This window comes from Mobula birostris, chromosome 14 (assembly GCF_030028105.1).
Source record: "Mobula birostris isolate sMobBir1 chromosome 14, sMobBir1.hap1, whole genome shotgun sequence".
NCBI classification, from domain to species: Eukaryota; Metazoa; Chordata; class Chondrichthyes; order Myliobatiformes; family Myliobatidae; genus Mobula; species Mobula birostris.
Genome location: NC_092383.1, coordinates 99,382,563 through 99,400,555, shown reverse-complemented (window position 1 = coordinate 99,400,555; position 17,993 = coordinate 99,382,563). Strand labels below are relative to the sequence as shown.

The window sequence follows — 17,993 nt, the reverse complement described above, 5'->3', positions numbered from 1 at the left end:
TCTCTTTTCTCCGCTCTCCTCTTCTCTATCTCCCTTTGTCTCCCCTTATCTTCTCTGTCTCTATCTCCTCTCCCCCTCCCTCCCCATAAGTCCCAGTGCCCGTTTCACATCCTCTGCATTTGTTCCACAGGTTGCAGCTGGCCGGTATGAGCATCTCCCGCCCCTCCCTCTCTCTGGGGCGCTACAAGATGATCAAACACAACTTGGACCAAGGAAATGAGCAGAACCCACGGAGGTGTGTGTTGGGACTAGGGAACAGGGAGGACGTGGAGGGGAGGTTTATGTGTGTAGCAAGGCAGGTGGCCTTTGTGACTGGATCAGTCCTGGGGCATTAGGCGGACCTTTGGGAATGCGTTCTTCTCCAGTGGATGTGGCCTGCGCTGGGGTGGGTACAGCTGCAGTAGTGGGGAGTGATCAGCATTTTAATCACCCACTGACATGCTCTGTTTCCCTCCCTCCCTCTCCCTTATCTGTCACATTTCTTCTATTTTTCTATCTGCTTTCTCTCGCTCATTTCTGGTTTGTATTCCATTTACCTTTGTTCCTCATGTTCCCTTCTTCTGTCACACTCTCATTCCATCTCTATATCCCTCTCCCTTTCTCTCCCTTATTTCATTTCACTGCTTCTCTCACCTTCCCTCTATCCTCCCTCTCATTCTCTGTCATTCTATCTATCTTTTCTCCCCTCCCTCACTCTCAATTACCCCTTCACTCCCCTCTGTCTTCCCACTCCTCCTCCTCTCTCCCTCCCTTTCCGCTGTCTCTGGTTCTCCCTTGCCCAACCCCCTCAACAGGTTTGACCTACTACTCCGCACCCGCCGGTCCTGGACGCAGGATGGGATGAACTCTCTGGTCTATACTACCCTTGCTCGCCAGCACCTTCCTTTGTTCACCAACGTGACCGTGGACATCGGCCCAGCTCCTCGGCAGCAGCGAGCGACTCCCACGCCCCCCTCACTTGCAGGGGGTTCTCTGTCAGAGAGGTCGAGGGGAGTGTGACTTACCCCTGCCACCTTCAACAGTCTTGCTGTATGTTTATACTGGAGTCGGGTGAACTCGTGGACTCAGTGGGTTGGGGGGTGTGTCTGGCTGGGCCATGCTCAGAGTATCGGTTTGGTGGGATAGGGCTGTGGGTCAGTCAGATCTTCAGCAGCCATCACTCGCCCCACCACAGCATCTCTCTCCCCACTCCTGCTGTCCCAGCCAGAGCCGGTTAGGGGGCACAGCCTTACGGTGTCGTCGTGGGAATGGCTGTCTGTGTTGTTGGATACAGTGGGGAGCAGGTCATCACCTTGTGTGTATGTGAGTGGTCATGAGTGCACTGGAGTGTGTCTGACCATCTGTTTGCAGGTCTTGCATCACTACCTGTGTGTGTGAGAGCCTGTCTTTTTAATTCCGTGTGTGTGTGTTTATATCTGGGTGTGTATGTACACGTGTGAGAAACTTGTATCCATGTGGGTGTGTGAGAAACTGTATCCATGTGGGTATGCCTGTGGCTGTGTGCAGCTGTATGTCTGTGTGTATCCAAACTTTGTCCCTGAAGACGTGTGGAATGCAAGTCTGTCATCTTTGATAATGTACTTTAAATCTCTGTTTTAATTTTCTAGTGAAAATCTATAAATGGAGATAAATAGTTTAATTTTTGTACAACTTCCTGGTCTCTGTCTTTCAAATTTTGAGCGAAACTGCCGTTACACTGTACCAACATACACTCCTGGGACAGGGATAGACAGAGTGAAGCTCCCTCCATACTGTCCCATCACACACTCCCAGGGAATGGGTCAGACACAGAGTGAAGCGCCCTCTACACTGTCCCATCACACACTCCCAGAGCACAGGTTAGACACAGAGTGAGGTTCCCTCTACACTGTCCCATCACACACTCCCAGGACACGGGTCAGACACAGAGTGAAGCTCCCTCTGCACTGTCCCATCACACACTCCCAGGACACGGGTCAGACACAGAGTGAAGCTCCCTCTACACTGTCCCATCACACACTCCCAGGACACGGGTTAGACACAGAGTGAAGCTCCCTCTACACTGTCCCATCACACACTCCCAGGACACGCAGGAAGGGTGATGTAGTCTTGAAGGAATGAACTATGGCCCGTCAGTGGACGGGAGCATGAGAAGAAGAGGCAGCTTCACACAGGTCCATGATGGAGGATTCGAACAGCAGCGCTTTGTGGCAGTTTTCAGAGTTTGAACTGTGGCCAATCAGTGAACAGGATTCATTAGAAAGGGTGAATAAAAATAAGGTAAGGGCAATCAGAGAGGCCATTGTGGACACGATAGAAGGTGTGCTGCCTCGCAGGTGCCAGGGTCAGGCTTATATTGGATCAACCCACAGCATTCTGAAGGGGGAGGGTGAGGAGATCCTGAGGAAAGATTCTAGGGAGCTAGGTAGAAAGCTGAAAAGCAGGACCACCAGGGAGGTAATCTCTGGATTACTGCTTGTGCCCCACGCCAGTGAGGGTGAGGAGGAGCATTTGGCAGATAAATGCATGGCTGAGGGGCCAGGGTTCGGATCTCTGGATCATTGGGATCTCTTCTGTGGAAGGTATCAGCGGCTCATGGTTGAGCCCACTAAGGGATCAGCTATCAACCAGAATAGAGCTTAAGATAAAAGAAACCTTCGGGCCAGTGAACACAATATGATTGAATCATGCTGAAATTTGAGAGGGGGGAAGCTAAAGTCAGAGGTATCAGTGTTATAGTGGAGTAAAGGGAATTACAGAGGCATGAGAGAGGAGCTGGCCAAAGTTGATTGGAAAGGGACACTAGCAGGACAACAGGAGAGCAGCGATGGCTGGGATTTCTGGGAGCAATTCAGAGGCGCAGAATATATACATTCCAAAGAGGAAATATTATAAAGCCAGGATGATACAACTGACTGACGAGAAGTCAAAGCCAACACGAAAGCCAAAGAGGGCATATAATAGGGCAAAAACTAGTGAGAGGTTAGAGGTTTGGGAAGTTTTTTAAAAGCACCAGAAGGCAACTAAAACAGTCATATAAAGAAGGAAAAAATGGAATGCGAAGGTAAGCTAGCTAATCATGTTAAAGAGTATACCAAAATTTTCTTCAGATGGTGAGAAAATTCAAAATCTGAGATGCAAACGAACTTGGGAGTCCTTTTGCACGATTACCTAAAGGTTAATTTGCAGGTAGAATTGGTGGTGAGAAAGGCAAATGCAATATTAGCATTCATTTTGAGAGGACTAGAAAATAAAAGCAAAGATATAATGTTGAGGCTTCATGAGGCACTGGTAAGGCCTCACTTGGGAGTATTATGAGCAGTTTTGGGTCCCTCGTCTAATAAGGGATGTGCTGACATTAAGAGGTTCATGAGAATGATTCAGGGAATAAAAGGGTTACCATATGGGGACTGATTGATAGCTTTGGGCCTGTACTCACTGGAATTCCATCCTATTGTTTCCATTCGTCTTCCTCCCTTCAGTGACATTTGCAATTTTCCTGTCTTCTGGTATCAATAGATTCTTGAAAGATCATTACTAATGCCTCTACAATCTCTTCAGCCACGTCTTTCAGAACCCTGGTGTGTACACCATCTGGTCCAGGTGATTTATGTACCTTTAGAACTTCCAGTTTCCCAAGCACCTTCAAGCTTGGTAATGGTATGTTTGCTCACTTCTACCTCAACACTCTCAAACCTCCAGCATAGTGCTAGTGTCTTCCACAGTGAAGATGGATGCAAAATACTTATTTAGTTCATTGTCCTTCCTTTGTTCCCTATTGCTACACCTCCAGCTCTGTCTCATGCATCATTAACCTCCTCATTTACCCTTCTTTATGTTAGATATCCACAATTTCCCTCTCACCATGGCACTGCTTTCCATAAGGCCATAAGATATAGGAGCAGAATTAGGTCATTTGGCCCATTGAACCTATTCTGCCCACTGATCCATTTCCCTCTCAGCGCTAATCTCTTGCCTTCTCACCGTATCCCTTCATGCCCTGACTAATCAAGAATCTATCAATCTTTGCATTAAGTATACCCACCACTCTCTGGCTAAGGAAATTCCTCCTCATCTTCAGTCAGAATGAGCTTCCTTCTATTCTGAGGCCATGCCCTCCGGTCCTAGACTTCCCCACCATAGGAAACATCCTCTCTGTATCTACTCTATCAAGGTCTTTTCACTTTTGACAGTCTTTCAGTGAGTGTAGTTGCTATTACCAAGGAGAAGGGGCTTAGTAATAGCAATAGAGATGATGGAATAGTGAAGCAGAATCGATGGGCCAAGTGGTCTAATTCTGCTCTGATGTCTTATGGACATGGGTGTAGATGCATCTGGAAAGTGGGACCAGGGTCTACGGGAGAGTGAATGGGACCTCGATACATGGACAGGCAAAGATGAGCAGCAGGGAGGAGCATCTGAGCCAAACATCACTGATCCAGCATCCTATTGCATTCCTTCTTTCTCCTGAGAGCAGGTAGTGAGGGGAGGGGATAGCGGGAGTATGTTAGAAAGAAAGGATTAACGAGAGCAAGAATAGGTCTTCTACAGCCAAAGGTAGGGGAGATTATAATAAAAACCTGGTTGTGAAGTTAAACAAATACTTGGTGTCTGTCTTTGCAGAAGACACAAGAATCTAGCAGAAATCCTAGAGAACCAAATATCTTTGGAAGGTAAAGATGAAATACGAAAATAAGCTAGCCAATTATATTAAAGAGATACCAGAAGTTTCTTGAGATACACAAAGTGTAAAAGAGTCAAGAGTGGATATCAGAACGCCGGAAAACATTGCTGGGGAAGTAGTAATGGGGGACAAGTAGTAATGGAAGATGAATAAGTATTTTGCATCAGCCTTCACTATGGAAGACACTAGCTGTCTGATGGAAGTTCTAGGTGTTGGGGGCCATGAAGTGTGTTGTTTCCATTACTAGGGAGAAGGTTCTTGGGAAACTGAAAGGTCCTATGGTGGATAGGTCACCTGAACCAGATGGAGTACACCCCAGAATTTTGAAAGAGGTGGCTGAAGAGATCGTGTAGTAATTAATTAGTAATGATCTTTCAAGAATCACTAAATTTTGGAATAGTTCTGGAAGATTGGAAAATTGCAAATATCACTCCACTCTTCAAGAAGGGAGAGAGGCAGAAGAAAGGAAATTATAGGCCAGTTAGTCTGATCTCAGGAGTTGGGAAGATGGAGTCGATTGTTAAGGATGTGGTTTTGCAGTATTTGGAGGCACATGATAAAATAGACTGTAGTCAAGATGGTTTCCTCAAGGGAAAATCTTGCCATAAAAATCTGTTAGAATTCTTTGAAGAAACAACAAGCAGGGTAGACAAAGGAGAATCTGCTGTTGTATGCTTGGATTTTCAGAAGGCCTACGGTAAGGTGCCATACATGAGGCTACTTAACAAACTGTGAGCCTGTGGTATAATAGGAAAGATTCTAGCATGGATAAAGCAATGGCTGATTGGCAGGAGGCAAAGAGTGGGAATAAAGGGAGCTTTTTCTGTTTGGCTGCCGGTGACTAGTGGTGTTCCACAAGGATTGACTGGGACTGATTCTTTCTACGTTATATGTCAGTGATTTGGATGATGGAATTGCTGGCTTTGTTGTGAAATTTGCAGATGATACAAAGATAGATGGAGGGGCAGGTAGTTTTGAGAATGTAGAGAGGCTACTGAAGGACTTAGGAGAATGGGTGAAGAATTGACTGATGGAATACAGTGTTGGGAAGTGTATGGTTATTCATTTTATTAGAAGAAATGAAAAGGTTGACAATTTTCTAAATGGAGAGAAAATTCAAAAATCTGAATCACAAAGGGACTTGGGAGTCCTTGTGCAGGATTCCCAAAAGGTTAATTTGCAGATTGAGTCTGTGGTGAGGAATGCAAATGCCATGTTAGCATTCATTTCAAGAGGACTAGAATATAAAAGCAAGGATGTAATATTGAAACTTTGTAAAGCACTGGTGAGGCCTCACTTGGAGTGTTGTGAGCAGTTTTGGGTCCCTTATCTTGGAAAGGATGTGCTGAGACTGGAGAGGGTTCAAAGGAGGTTCATGAAAATGATTGAATGGCTTGTCATGTGAAGAGAATTTGATGGCTCTGGGCCTGTATTCACTGGAATTCAGAAGAATGAGGACTTCATTACAACCTGTCAAATGGTGAAAGATGTTCGTAAAGTGGATGTAGAGAGGATGTTTCCTATGGAGGGAGAGACTAAAACCAGAGGACACAGCCTCAAGATAGAGGAGTGGCCTTTTAGAACAGAGACGAGGAGGAATTTCTTTAGCCAGAGAGTGATGAATCTGTGAATTCATTGTCACAGGCAGTTGTGGAGGCAATGTATATTTAAGGCAGAGGCTAATAGATTGTTGATTGGTTAGGGCATGAAGGGATACAGGAGAGAAGACAAGATTGTGGCTGAGAAGAAAAATGGATTAGCCATGATGAAATGGAGCAGACTCAATGGGCCTAATGGCTTAATTCTTTATGATGGCACTTGGCTCAATTTCTGCATTAACTGTGGCTCTGGATTCTTGGTACAGTCACCTATGCCAAACAGGTCAAAGGGTAGAGACCAGACTGAGAGTGGTCCACCAGTCCTCCAGTTTCAGTAGTTCAGCTCAGGGTTAATAACAGGGCAAAAAGAATTGTTATGGAAGCGGCAATGAAATGGAGGCCCTGCAATGCTGCTGAAGCATGATAGGCAGTAAGGAAATGGCCCTGGATTTGGCCATTCTCATCTAGGCTGGCAGAGGCTCCATCCTGACCTGCCAGTTCCATTTGGAGCTGGGCATTGGCTGGAAACTTCAGAGACCTGACACCTTCACTGCAGACGAGGTGTCAGTGAGGCTGCAGGACGTCACCTCTGTGATGAGAGCAGCTATGGGGCATTGTCAACACTGAAATGTAAGTGACCTGTGTGAGGTAGCAATGGTGCAGCTCGGTGCTGCTTTCTCCCAGCCCCAGAGACTCAGGTTTAATCCTGACCTCAGGGGCTGTCTGGTTTGAGTTTGCACCTTCTCCTTGGGAGCCTGCAGGTCTTTCCTGGGTGCTCAGGTTTCCTCGCACATCTCAAAGATGTGCAGGTGCTGGAATAATTGTCCCAGTCTGTAGATGGGTGTCAGAATAAATTGAAAGAATAGGTTGTAGGGAGATTAGTGGGGGAATGGGATAACTCAGGGCGACAGTGAGTCAAGTCACTGATCAGAAGACTACCTGCATTCTGTGTGTGTGAGAGGAGGAGAAGGAAAAAAGGAACTACAAATCCCAGTAGTCTCCTTGCGATTGCGCAGCGACTGACAACAAGAAGACGAGGAAATCCGCGAATGCTGGAAATTGAAGCAACACACACAAAAATTGCTGGTGAACGCAGCAGGCCAGGCAGCATCTATAGGAAGAGGTACAGTCGACGTTTCGGGCCGAGACCCTTCGTCAGGACTAAGTGAAAGAAGAGATTTGAAAGTGGGAGGGAGAGGGGGAGATACGAAATGATAGAAGACAGGAGGGGGACGGATGGAGCCAAGAGCTGGACAAAGAGATTGGCAAAGGGATACGAGGCTGGAGAAGGGGGAGTATCACAGGACGGGAGGTCTGGGGAGAAAGAAAGGGAAAGGGAGAGGGAGGGAGCCCAGAGGATAGTCAAGGAGTTATAGTGAGAGGGACAGAGGGAGAAAAAATAAATAATAATAAATAAATTAGGGATGGGGTAAGAAGGGGAGATGGGGCATTAGGGGAAGTTAGACAAGTCGATGTTCATGCCATCAGGTTGGAGGCTACCCAGACGGAATATAAGGTGTTGTTCCTCCAACCTGAGTGTGGCTTCATCTTTACAGTAGAGGAGGCCGTGGATAGACATATCAGAATGGGAATGGGATGTGGAATTAAAATGTGTGGCCACTGGGAGATCCTGCTTTCTCTGGCGGACAGAGCGAAGGTGTTTAGCGAAGCGGTCTCCCAGTCTGACAACTAGCCGGGGGGGGGGGGGCTACCCTGTGTGTGCGCTTTTCTTAAACGAGAAAATCCGCAGTGTTGGAAATCCGTGCAACGCGCACAGAATGCTGGAGCAACTCAGCTGGCCATGCAGGCTGAAACCTTTCGGCAGGCTTTTCCTTAGATGCTGCCCGGCCTGCTGAGTTCCTCCAGCATTTTGTGCGCGTTGCTTGCGCTTTTCGGATCCTTCTACGCCGGCGCGGCTCGGTCCCCCTTGCGTGGAGCCACCGGCCCCGGCGCAGGCGCCTACGATCAACCGGCGGAAAGTGGGGAGCTGGTCGCGCGTGCGCACGGCTGGGTCCTCCAGCGCGTTCGGAGGACCCAGCCGGCAAACGCTCAGCTGCTCTGCGCCGTTCCTCCAAGTGTGGACATGCGCAGTTGGCGTGGAGGTGGGGTGCTTGGAGGTAAGTAAATGTGGGGTTGGTGTTGAAGTTGTTTTGTCCCATTTGCCACCCCCTGGCTGTGGTCAGCACTGCGGGGGAAAGGTGTGGGCGTGGTGTTGGGGAGGCGGAGGGGTGAGAGTGAACAGGCTCACTGTTTCCTGGAGTGGGGTATGTACAGGACAGATAACGGGGGTCTCCCCGGGGTACGTTTTTGACACAAATGCAGGAGGGCGCAGGTTTAAGGTGAGAAGACTCAATATCTAAGTTTTTGTATCACCAGATACCATGTAGTGATATCCAGAACTCTCTACTGGAATCAGATTTATTGTCACTGACTTACACGGAGTGACTTTTTTTTGGCAGCGGCAAAAGTGAAAGTCAAAAATTCAAGGTAAAATTTATTATCACAGTACATAAACGTCACCACATACAAGCCCTGAGACTCATTTTCCTGTGGGCATACACAGCAAATCTATAGATTATATATCCCAGTGTCAGACACCAGCTCAGTGTAACCTCCTCCATTTCAGCCCTCTGCCTTTGGCAATGAATTTGCCTTCTGTACGGTCTTGCTAACCTGCAGAGGGTCCTCAATGAGGGAATTCCCAGTCTGCTCCCAGACCCCACTGTTCCTCAGCTCACCTTCCTCAGAAAGAAGTGATCTCCCTGTTCCTGTTCCCAACGCCTACCAGATCCCAATTCCCAGAGGTAAACTGTATTTCTCCAGTCAGCCAGCATTATGTATAGAAGGGTGACCCAGTGGGTGTGATGTATCTGGACCTTGAGTCGACTTTTGATAAGGTGCCACACAAGAGATGAACAGACTGTGGGTGCAGACTGGGAATTGGGTAACAGATAGGAGACAGCGGGAGTACAGATGATTGTGCTGGGAGGTATTACCAGTGGATACCACAGGGATTGAGACTCTGGCTGTTCACTACATCGCAGATTGGACGAGGTGATCATGTCGTATCTGGAGACCGGAGCTGAAGGCAATGAGGGGTGTCTGGAGGATGAAGAGAGGCTTCAGGGGTGGGTGGGTAGGAGCAGATGTAAACTCAGTGTAAGAAAGTGGAAAACTAAGATTGAGACAGTGAAGGACGGGATGATGTTGGTAATGGGGGGTGCTGGGACACCAGTCGCTGGACATTACCTTGCAGGGAACAGAAACTTCAGGAGGAAAATGGTCCCATGACCTTCATCGTGAGAGAGTTCTGATCCAAAGCAGAGACACCTCGTTCAATTATCCCAGGCCCTGGGGAAACCATGCCTGGGATATTGTGGACAGGTCTGGGCACTCCCGCCCCCCCCCCCCCGAAGGAGGATCTACATGTGATATGGGGAGTGCAGTGAAGGTTCCCGGGAGATGGGTGTGGGGTTTGTCCCATGAGAGGTGGAGCAGACTGGGACTATCCTCTCTGGAGTTTAGAAAAACGAGAGTTGATCTTGCTGAAATGTCCAGACTCCTTACAGGGCTTGGCAGGGAGGGTGTTTCCCCTGGCCGGGTTCTCTAGAACCAGGTGTCATCGGCTCCGAATAATGATTTGGCCATTCAGGGTAGATGGGCAGAAGTCCTTGGAATGATCTCTCCGTGAGAGCTGAGATAGCTGTGTTGTTGGATATTGATGTGAGCAGGGGGAGTGCAGGAAGAGGGGCTGAGGGTGTACTATGTCAGATCGATTGCGACAGTGCGCTGAGTGAGCATGTGGCCAATCGATTGCGCGGGGAACCAGTTGGGCCTACGAGCAGGAGACGCTCTCTTTTGGGCACGGGCGTTCGAGTGTATCTGTTTTTGGTGTCGGGGCCCAATTTGTATCTCCGACAAGTTCCATCGCTGACACAATTCAGTAAAAACATTGAATTGTGCTACTCTGTTGTTCTGCTCCACCCAAACGTATCAGTGACTGGGGCAGCGGGAACAAGGAGGAAGTGTTGCACACCTTTTTTGAGCTGAGAGCTCACGTTGCGCCGTCCAGCAGAATAAAGCATTGTAGCTGAAACTTTAAATGCCACAGGCTGGACCTGAATCCAATCCACAGTACCCCATCTTTCCTGACAGACTGCAGCAGGGGTTTATTTTCCAAACATTGAAGTACAATTGGGAGAGCAGACAGGAAGCCAATCGAGCATCTGCTTTGCCCTGAGTGGCAATGAACTTCAGGAGAGGCAAGTGAAGAGTGTTCCATCACACTCCTAACCTGTGGATGGGGGAAAGGCCTTGGGGTGTCAGGGGTGAGTCACACTGATTCAGGTCCCCCCCCCCCAGTTAATCCCTGACCTGCCTATTTAGTTGCTAATAAGATGCTCCCTATCTTTTCGAAAATCTTACAATTTGTAATCTTTGCACCAGGACACTCCCACCTCCCACTTCTAGATAGAATATCTACCTCTCTTAGAAGTTGGGAGATAGCTATTCTATTCCCCCTAAAAACTGTTAAAACTGTTATTCACTAAAATATCAACTATGTCTGCCAGCAATTGAGAGGGTCCAGAGAAGTTCACAAGAATATTCCAGAATGAAAGGATTAACATTTGAGGAGCATTTGATGTCTCTGGCCTGTACTCACGGGAATTGAATTGAATTGAGCTGACTTTGTTTCTTACATCCTTCATATACGTGCAGAGTAAAGATCTTTATGTTACGTCCTCACCTAAGTGTACAGTTTATAATACAGGACGACCTTCTATAATCCGGCACCATCGGGACCTGAGGAGTGCCGGCTTAGTGAAAATGCCGAACTACAGATGGATCACATTAAGCAATAGCTAACCACCTTATCATACCTTTAAAATTTCAAAGGATTCAAAGTTTCATTTAATGTCAGAGAAATATATACAATACACATTCTGAAAAGCTTTTTCTTCAGAGCCATCTACGAAAATAGAGGAGTGCCCCAAAGAATGAACAACAGTTAAATGTTAGAACCCCTAAATCCACCCCCACCAGTTCCCTTTCCTCTCGTGTGTAAGCAACACTCTCCCCTCCCCACCGGCAAAAAGCAAAGTGCACCCACTACCAGCACTCGTGTGAGCTAAGTGATAGCAAAGACAGACTTGCAGTTATCCCAAAGACCACATTGCACTCGCAGTTACTGAGGCCCTCGTTAGTTTCTTTTCCTCCGCTTAGTAATATGCTTAAATTCACGGGGTTACCACGTCTGATCTGAGGTCATAGGCAGAAGAGAACGGAGCGCCAGCCGGGCGACGCCGGAGGGCAGTGCGCGACTTCCGGCAGGCGGGTGAGAAGGCGGACCGGCCCAGCGCGCGCCAGCTCCCCCGCTTCTGGCGGGTGAGACGGGCGGGTGCCAGGCGGCCGCGCCTCACGCAAATGATATTAATAAATGCAGGAAAACAAGCAGGAATCGCCTGTCTGTGCTTACAAGAGCGCACCAACATGTGAACAGATCTAGTGCAACCAAAACAATGCGCAGCAGATTGGTACGGTGGCCCGGAAAATTTGAAATTACAGTTGCGCGGAAAATTTGAAATCAGTGCGGATTTTCCAAGGAACTGGATTACAGGTAGTCAGATTAGTGAAGGTCGACCTGTAATTTATAATAAATAGTATGTACAACTGGATAGTCAATACAACATAGAAATACAATTGTATGAGCAATTGCATTCCTGGTGGAAAGGGCTGTCCCAGAGCCTGTTGGTCCTGGCTTTTATGCTGCGGTACCGTTTCCTGGATGGTAGCAGCTGGAACAGTTTGTGGTTGGGGTGACTCGGGACCCCAATGATCCTTTGGGCTCTTTTTACGCACCTGTCACTGTAAATATCAGGAATAGTGAGAAGTTCACAGGCTGGGCTGTCCACACCACTCTCTGCAGAGTCCTGCGATTGATGGAAGTACGGTTCCCATACCAGGCAGTGATGGTCTCAACTGTGCATCTATAGAAAGTGCTTAGAATTTGGGGGCCCATACCAAACTTCGTCAACTGGTTGAGGTGAAAGAGGTGGTGTTGTGCTTTTTTCACCACACAGTCTATGTGAGATGTTTGGTGATGTGGATGAATAACAGAGAATCTTGTTGAAACATATTAAATATCGAAAGGCCTAGATCAAGTGGATGAGAGGATGTTTATTTTAGTGCAGAGTCTAGCAACAAAGGGCACAGTCTCGGAATAGAAGGATGTCCCTTTTAGAACCGAGATGAGGAATTTCTTTAGCCAGAGAGTGGTGACTCTGTTGAATTTATTGCCATAAATGACTGCGGAGGTGAATAAGTTCTTGATTAATAAGGTCATCAAAGTTTACAGGGAGAAGGCAGGAGAATGGGGTTGCGAGGGAAAATAAATCAGCTGTGATGAAATGGCAGAGAGAGCAGACGCAATGGGCTGAACTCTGCTCCTATGTTTTATGGACTACTGGGCAACTAAAACCTCTCTCATTAACTACATCATCACTGGAGTGTGAACTGCCCTCAATAACAGACATACAGAGCTGTGAGAGTGGGTAACACGACAGTAGGAGCGTGCAGGTCCATGAACAGGAAAGGAAGCAGGGCAAGGGCAGGGTATATGAGGACCTTCGGGCGGGACTGGCTGGTGAGCAGGGAGCGCGTACACAAGAGCGCCCTGGAACAGGAATTGGTTAATTGTCACGTGCTGAGATACAGTGAAAAGCTTCTCTTGCCTCATGTTCATACTGATCAAATTAAAGATTCGAAGTACACTTATTATCAAAATATATGTATAGAATACAACTCTGGGATCCATTCTCCCCAGGCAACTATGAAACAACGGAACACCACGGAGCCCATTCTAACAAAATGTCAAACACCCAAAGTGCGAAAAAAGAACAGATTGTGCAAATGGCAAAGAGCGAGCAGACAACAGATATTGAATTGAATTGACTTTATTTCTTACATCCTTCACATACATGAGGAGTAAAAATCTTTACGTTACATCTCCATCTAAATGTGCAATGAGAAATCATAGTAATTTATAATAAATAGAACGGTCAATGTAATATAGAGTACACAAATCAGCGTAAGTTCATTAGTCTGATGGCCTGGTGGAAGAAGCTGTCCCGGAGCCTATTGGTCCTGGCTTTTATGCTGCGGTACCATTTCCCGGATGGTAGCAACTGGAATAGATTGTGGTTGGGATGGCTTGGGTCCCCAATAATCCTTCGGGCCCTTTTTCTCAGACCTCTCTTTGTAAATGTTCTGAATCATGGGAAGTTCACATCTACAGATGCACTGGGCTGTCCGCACCACTCTCTGCAGAGTCCTGTGATTAAGGGAGGTACAGTTCCCATACCAGGCAGTGATGCAGCCAGTCAGGATGCTCTCAATTGTGCCCCTGCAGAAAATTGTTAGCATTGGGGGCCCATACCAAATTTCCTCAACCATCTGAGGTGAAAGAGGCGCTGTTGTGTCTTTTTCCACCACACAGCTGGTGTGTACAGACCACGTGAGGTCCTCGGTGATGTGGATGCCGAGGAACTTGAAGCTGTTTACTCTCTCAACCCCAGATCCATTGATGTCAATAGGGGTTAGCCCGTCTCCATTCCTCCTGTAGTCCACAACCAGCTCCTTTGTTTTTGTGACATTGAGGGAGAGGTTGTTTTCTTGACATCACTGTGTCAGAGAGATGACTTCTTCCCTGTAGGCCACCTCGTTATTGTTTGAGATTAGGCCAATCAGTGTAGTGATGTCAGCAAATTTAGTTAGCAGATTGGAGCTGTGGGTGGCAATACAGTCATGGGTATACAGGGAGTAAAGGAGGGGACTCAGTACTCAGCCCTGAGGGGCTCCTGTATTGAGAGTCAGAGGGTTGGAGGTGAGGGAGCCCACTGTTACAACCTGTTGGCGATCTGACAGGAAGTCCAGGATCCAGCTTCACGAGGCAGGGTCAAGGCTGAGGTCTCTGAGCTTCTTGTTGAGCTTGGATGGAACTATGTTGTTGAATGCTGAACTGTAGTCCGAGAGCAGCATTCTCACGTAAGCATCCTTCTTCGAATATCGAAGATCAAACCTGGAGTCCAGTGGTGTTCAATTCAGTGTCACGCCACTGCAGGCCGCGGGGCACTCCTCGCCCCAGTCCACATCAAACCACTCGCAAACAGTGAAAGGAAGAGTAACCAGAATCCAGAAATACATGTAACATGAAGGCAGAATGTGAGGTCAAGATTCCATCTTGTACTGGGGAACCATTCAGTAACAGCTGGGTAGGATCTGTCCCTTAGCCTGATGGTACACACTTTCAGGCTGACAGGAGAGGGGAGAGGGCGTGGAGTCTTTAATTATGAGGATGCCTTTACTGAGGCAGCAGTAAAGTGTGGCCAGGGTTGATGGAGTGGAGGCAGGTTTCTGTGAGGTGCTGAGCTGTGTCCACAGCTTTCTGCGGTTCCTGGTCACGGTAGAGCGGTTGCCATACCGAGCGGTGATGCATCCGGGTCGGTTGTTTTCTATGGTGCGCGGATAAAAATTGATCAGGGTCAATGGGGACAAGCCAAATTTCTTTAGCCTCCTGAGGGAGTAGAGTGATTAGTGAGTGTTCTAAATACTATCTATGTAGTTGCTCCCCTCGCTAGCACTGGAGGTGAAAGTGTTTCTGTATATCTCTGGTGGTGTTGCCCTGAGTCCCATTGCAGGCTGGGTGGGGGGTGTATCAGGAAAGAGCATGCCCTTGCAGGCAGTCCTGTCATGTGGGTGTACCACCCCAACCAGTGTCTCAGCACGGGGAGGCCAGGGCTAACCCAGGACGGGCTGCACTGAGTGTTGAGGGGAGATAAGGAGGGCTGACCAGCCCTGAGGCTGAAAGCTCCTCATGGCCTGTCTCACAGCCTCAAGGCAGCAGCCACGTGGCAGCTTCATTTAGAGAACCACCTTGGGGTCCAGGGGAAGCTAAGGTCATTATTGAACTGAGGCTGGTGCAGCTGGAAGGTTCTTCGAGTTCTCTGTGGGCTTCAACAGCAGCCTTGTGGTTGTCAATGAGCAAAGAAGATTCACACCGCTGGGAGAGGGAGAGGGTCCGGCCAGCTGGTCAGGGAGGTGGCGAATGCAGTTTAAGGTAGAGACAGGTGAGGTGTGGGAGGTGAAACTGGCTCAGGAATGCTCAGTAACTGAAGGGACGGGGGTGAGATTCGTCTACAGATCCCTAAAGGAGCAGGACTGCTTGATCTGGACCTAGAAGGACAGACTGTTCACTTTCCTACAGGCGAGATCACATTAGATCAGTGAGGGGGCACTGGAACCGTGTTCAGCACCAGTTAGACCACTGACTGACACTGGGGACAATTGTGGAGAGAAGGAGTCGCACTGGAGAAGGTGAAGGTGGTGGTTTATGAGGTTCTTGCCAGATCCCATGGGAGAGGCTGGGCTTGTCTCCAGGAGCAGAGGAGGCGGAGGGTGTAAAGTGGTGAGGGGTAAATAGGAAGGAGCAATGTCACTGAGACCAGGAGCAGAGGTTTACAGGAACTGGGACACATTAGAGAGGAGAGGAGGGAAGATGTTTCCCTAGTGGGTGGGGATCTGACAGTTACATAGCAGGGTGTGGTGAAGAGCACCGAGACAGAACGGCAGAGTGCACGAGGCTGAATGGTGGATCAATATTATTCCATGAACAATGAGACCAACAGAAACTCTTTCACATAGACCTGGTATGTGACAGCAGGCCATTCAGCTTCTCAAGTGTGTGGTGTACCGGCACAGACAACTCACATCCAGACACTGCTGAAACATTTGAGATAAAGGAAGTTGCTGCGTCACCCCGATAAACGGACACAGTATCTGTTGCACCAACTGAGCCACAAGCTCTGGGACTCTGGCGAGGAAGGCAAGTTCACTCCAGTCTGTGTGTGTGTGTATCCGTCACTGTGCCTGTCATGTGCGTGTGCGCGTGTCTCTCTCTCTCTGACTCTGTATGTATGTCTCATTCTCACTCTGTCTCTCTGCTTCTCTTGCTCCCTCGCTCCCTGCTCCTGTCTATCTCTTTCTCTGCCTGTCTCTCTTCACTCCCTGCCCCTGTCACTCTCCCTCCCTCGTCTTGCTCTCTCGCTCCCTGCCCCTGTCACTCTCTCCCCCTCTCTATTTCTCACTGTCTACCTCCCCCTCTTTCCCTCTATGTGCCCGTCTCTCTCTGACCCTGTCTCTCTCTCTCTCTCTCTCTCTCTCTCTCTCTCTCTCTGACACACTCACCCACACACCTCCATCTCTCCCTCTCTCCATCTCTCTCTCTCCATCCCCCAGCCTCCCTGTTCCTCCTCTACCCCCATCACCCTCAGCCCCTCTCTCTCAACCCCTCTTCCTCCCCAGTGATCTCCCCCTCACCTGCCCCACCCTCACTCTCCCCATCTCTCCCTCCTCTCTTCCCCTCTCCTTCTCCTCACTCTTCCCCCTCCCCCTCTCTCCCCGCTACCCCTCACTCTGCCCTCCCCTCCCCTCTTGCTCCTCCCCACCCTCTCCCCCCTCGCCCTCTCCCCCTCACCCTCTCTCCTCTCTCACCCTCTCCCCCTCTCTCCCCCTCTCCCCCTCTCTCCCCTACCCCTCACTCTGCCCTCCCCTCCCCTCTTGCTCCTCCCCCCTCTCCCCCTCGCCCTCTCCCCCTCACCCCCTCACCACTCCTCTCTCACCCACAACCCCCTCTCTCCCCTACCCCTCACTCTGCCCTCCCCTCCCCTCTTGCTCCTCCCCCTCTCCTCCCCCTCTCCTCCCCCTCTCCTCCCCCTCTCTCTCCCTCCCCCCTCTCTCCCCCTCCCCCCTCCCCTCCCCCTCACTCCCCCCTCCCTCCCCCTCACTCCCCCCTCCCCCTCTCTGGTTGTCACTCTCCATGTTGTGATTACAGCCGGATGCCACGGACGGTGGTTGTCGTTGGGGCTGGTATCAGTGGCCTTGCCGCTGCTCTTCACCTCACCCGATCTGCTGCTGCTGCTCCCAAGGTAACAACGCTGCAGAACCACCCTACTGTGAGCCGCACTCTCGAATTGCCCCTCCCGCCATAGCGCTCCCACATTGCCCCTGCACAGCCGATCCCACAGGGAAGTATTGGCTGGACGGGCCAATCAAACACGCAGGAGGCATGCGGACCCAGAGAACAACGTGCAATTTATTTATTGTATTAATTCAGTGAAATAGAGCAGCGTAGGCCCTTCGGCCCTTCGAGCCATGCTGCCCCAGCCACCCCGGCAACCCCTAACCTAACCACGGGACAATTTAGAAACATAGACAATCTACAGCACAATACAGGCCTTTCGGCCCACAAAGCTGTGCTGAGCATGTCCTTACTTTAGAAATTACCTAGGGTTACCCATAGCCCTCTATTTTTCTGGGCTCTATGTACCTGTCCAGGAGTCTCTTAAAAGACCCTATCGTTTCCACCTCCACCACCGTCGCTGGTAGCCCATTCCACGCACTCAACCACTCTCTGCGTAAAAAAACTTACCCCTGACATCTCCTCTGTACCTACTTTCAAGCACCTTAAAACTGTGTCCTCTCGTGTTAGCCATTTCAGCCCCGGGAAAAAGCCTCTGACTATCCACACGATCAAACCCTGGCACTCTAAGTAACTATTCCTGACCCTGAGCCATCCGTCTCTGTTATGGCCACAACATCATAGCTGCAAGTACTGATCCATGCTGTAAGCTCATCCGCTTTGTTCATGATTCTTCTTGCATTAAAATAGACACACC

The 17,993-nt window shown here is 49.1% G+C and overlaps 2 protein-coding genes across 11 annotated transcripts in view; both read left to right on the top strand.

The window, feature by feature from the left end:
• The window catches only part of LOC140210160 (beta-1,4-galactosyltransferase 3-like), a 45,541-nt gene extending 43,891 nt beyond the window's left edge, over positions 1–1,650 (top strand). The window contains 2 exon segments of the mRNA XM_072279060.1: positions 131–235; positions 795–1,650. Of these exon segments, the coding sequence (XP_072135161.1) occupies positions 131–235; positions 795–999 (310 nt within the window). The 3' untranslated portion in view covers positions 1,000–1,650.
• A 5,640-nt stretch (positions 1,651–7,290) lies between these two features.
• Positions 7,291–17,993, top strand: part of ppox (protoporphyrinogen oxidase) — a 42,691-nt gene continuing 31,988 nt past the window's right edge. For 2 of the 10 annotated variants that reach the window (XM_072279047.1, XM_072279042.1), the window contains exons 1-3: positions 8,248–8,378; positions 15,961–16,141; positions 17,150–17,243. In XM_072279047.1, coding sequence (XP_072135148.1) covers positions 17,154–17,243 — 90 coding nt within the window. In that variant the 5' untranslated portion in view covers positions 8,248–8,378; positions 15,961–16,141; positions 17,150–17,153. Of the gene's footprint in view, positions 7,385–8,247; positions 8,379–8,637; positions 8,749–15,960; positions 16,142–17,149; positions 17,244–17,993 lie in introns of those variants that run through there. The other 8 variants (XM_072279051.1, XM_072279050.1, XM_072279043.1 and 5 more) reach the window with 7 other exon arrangements.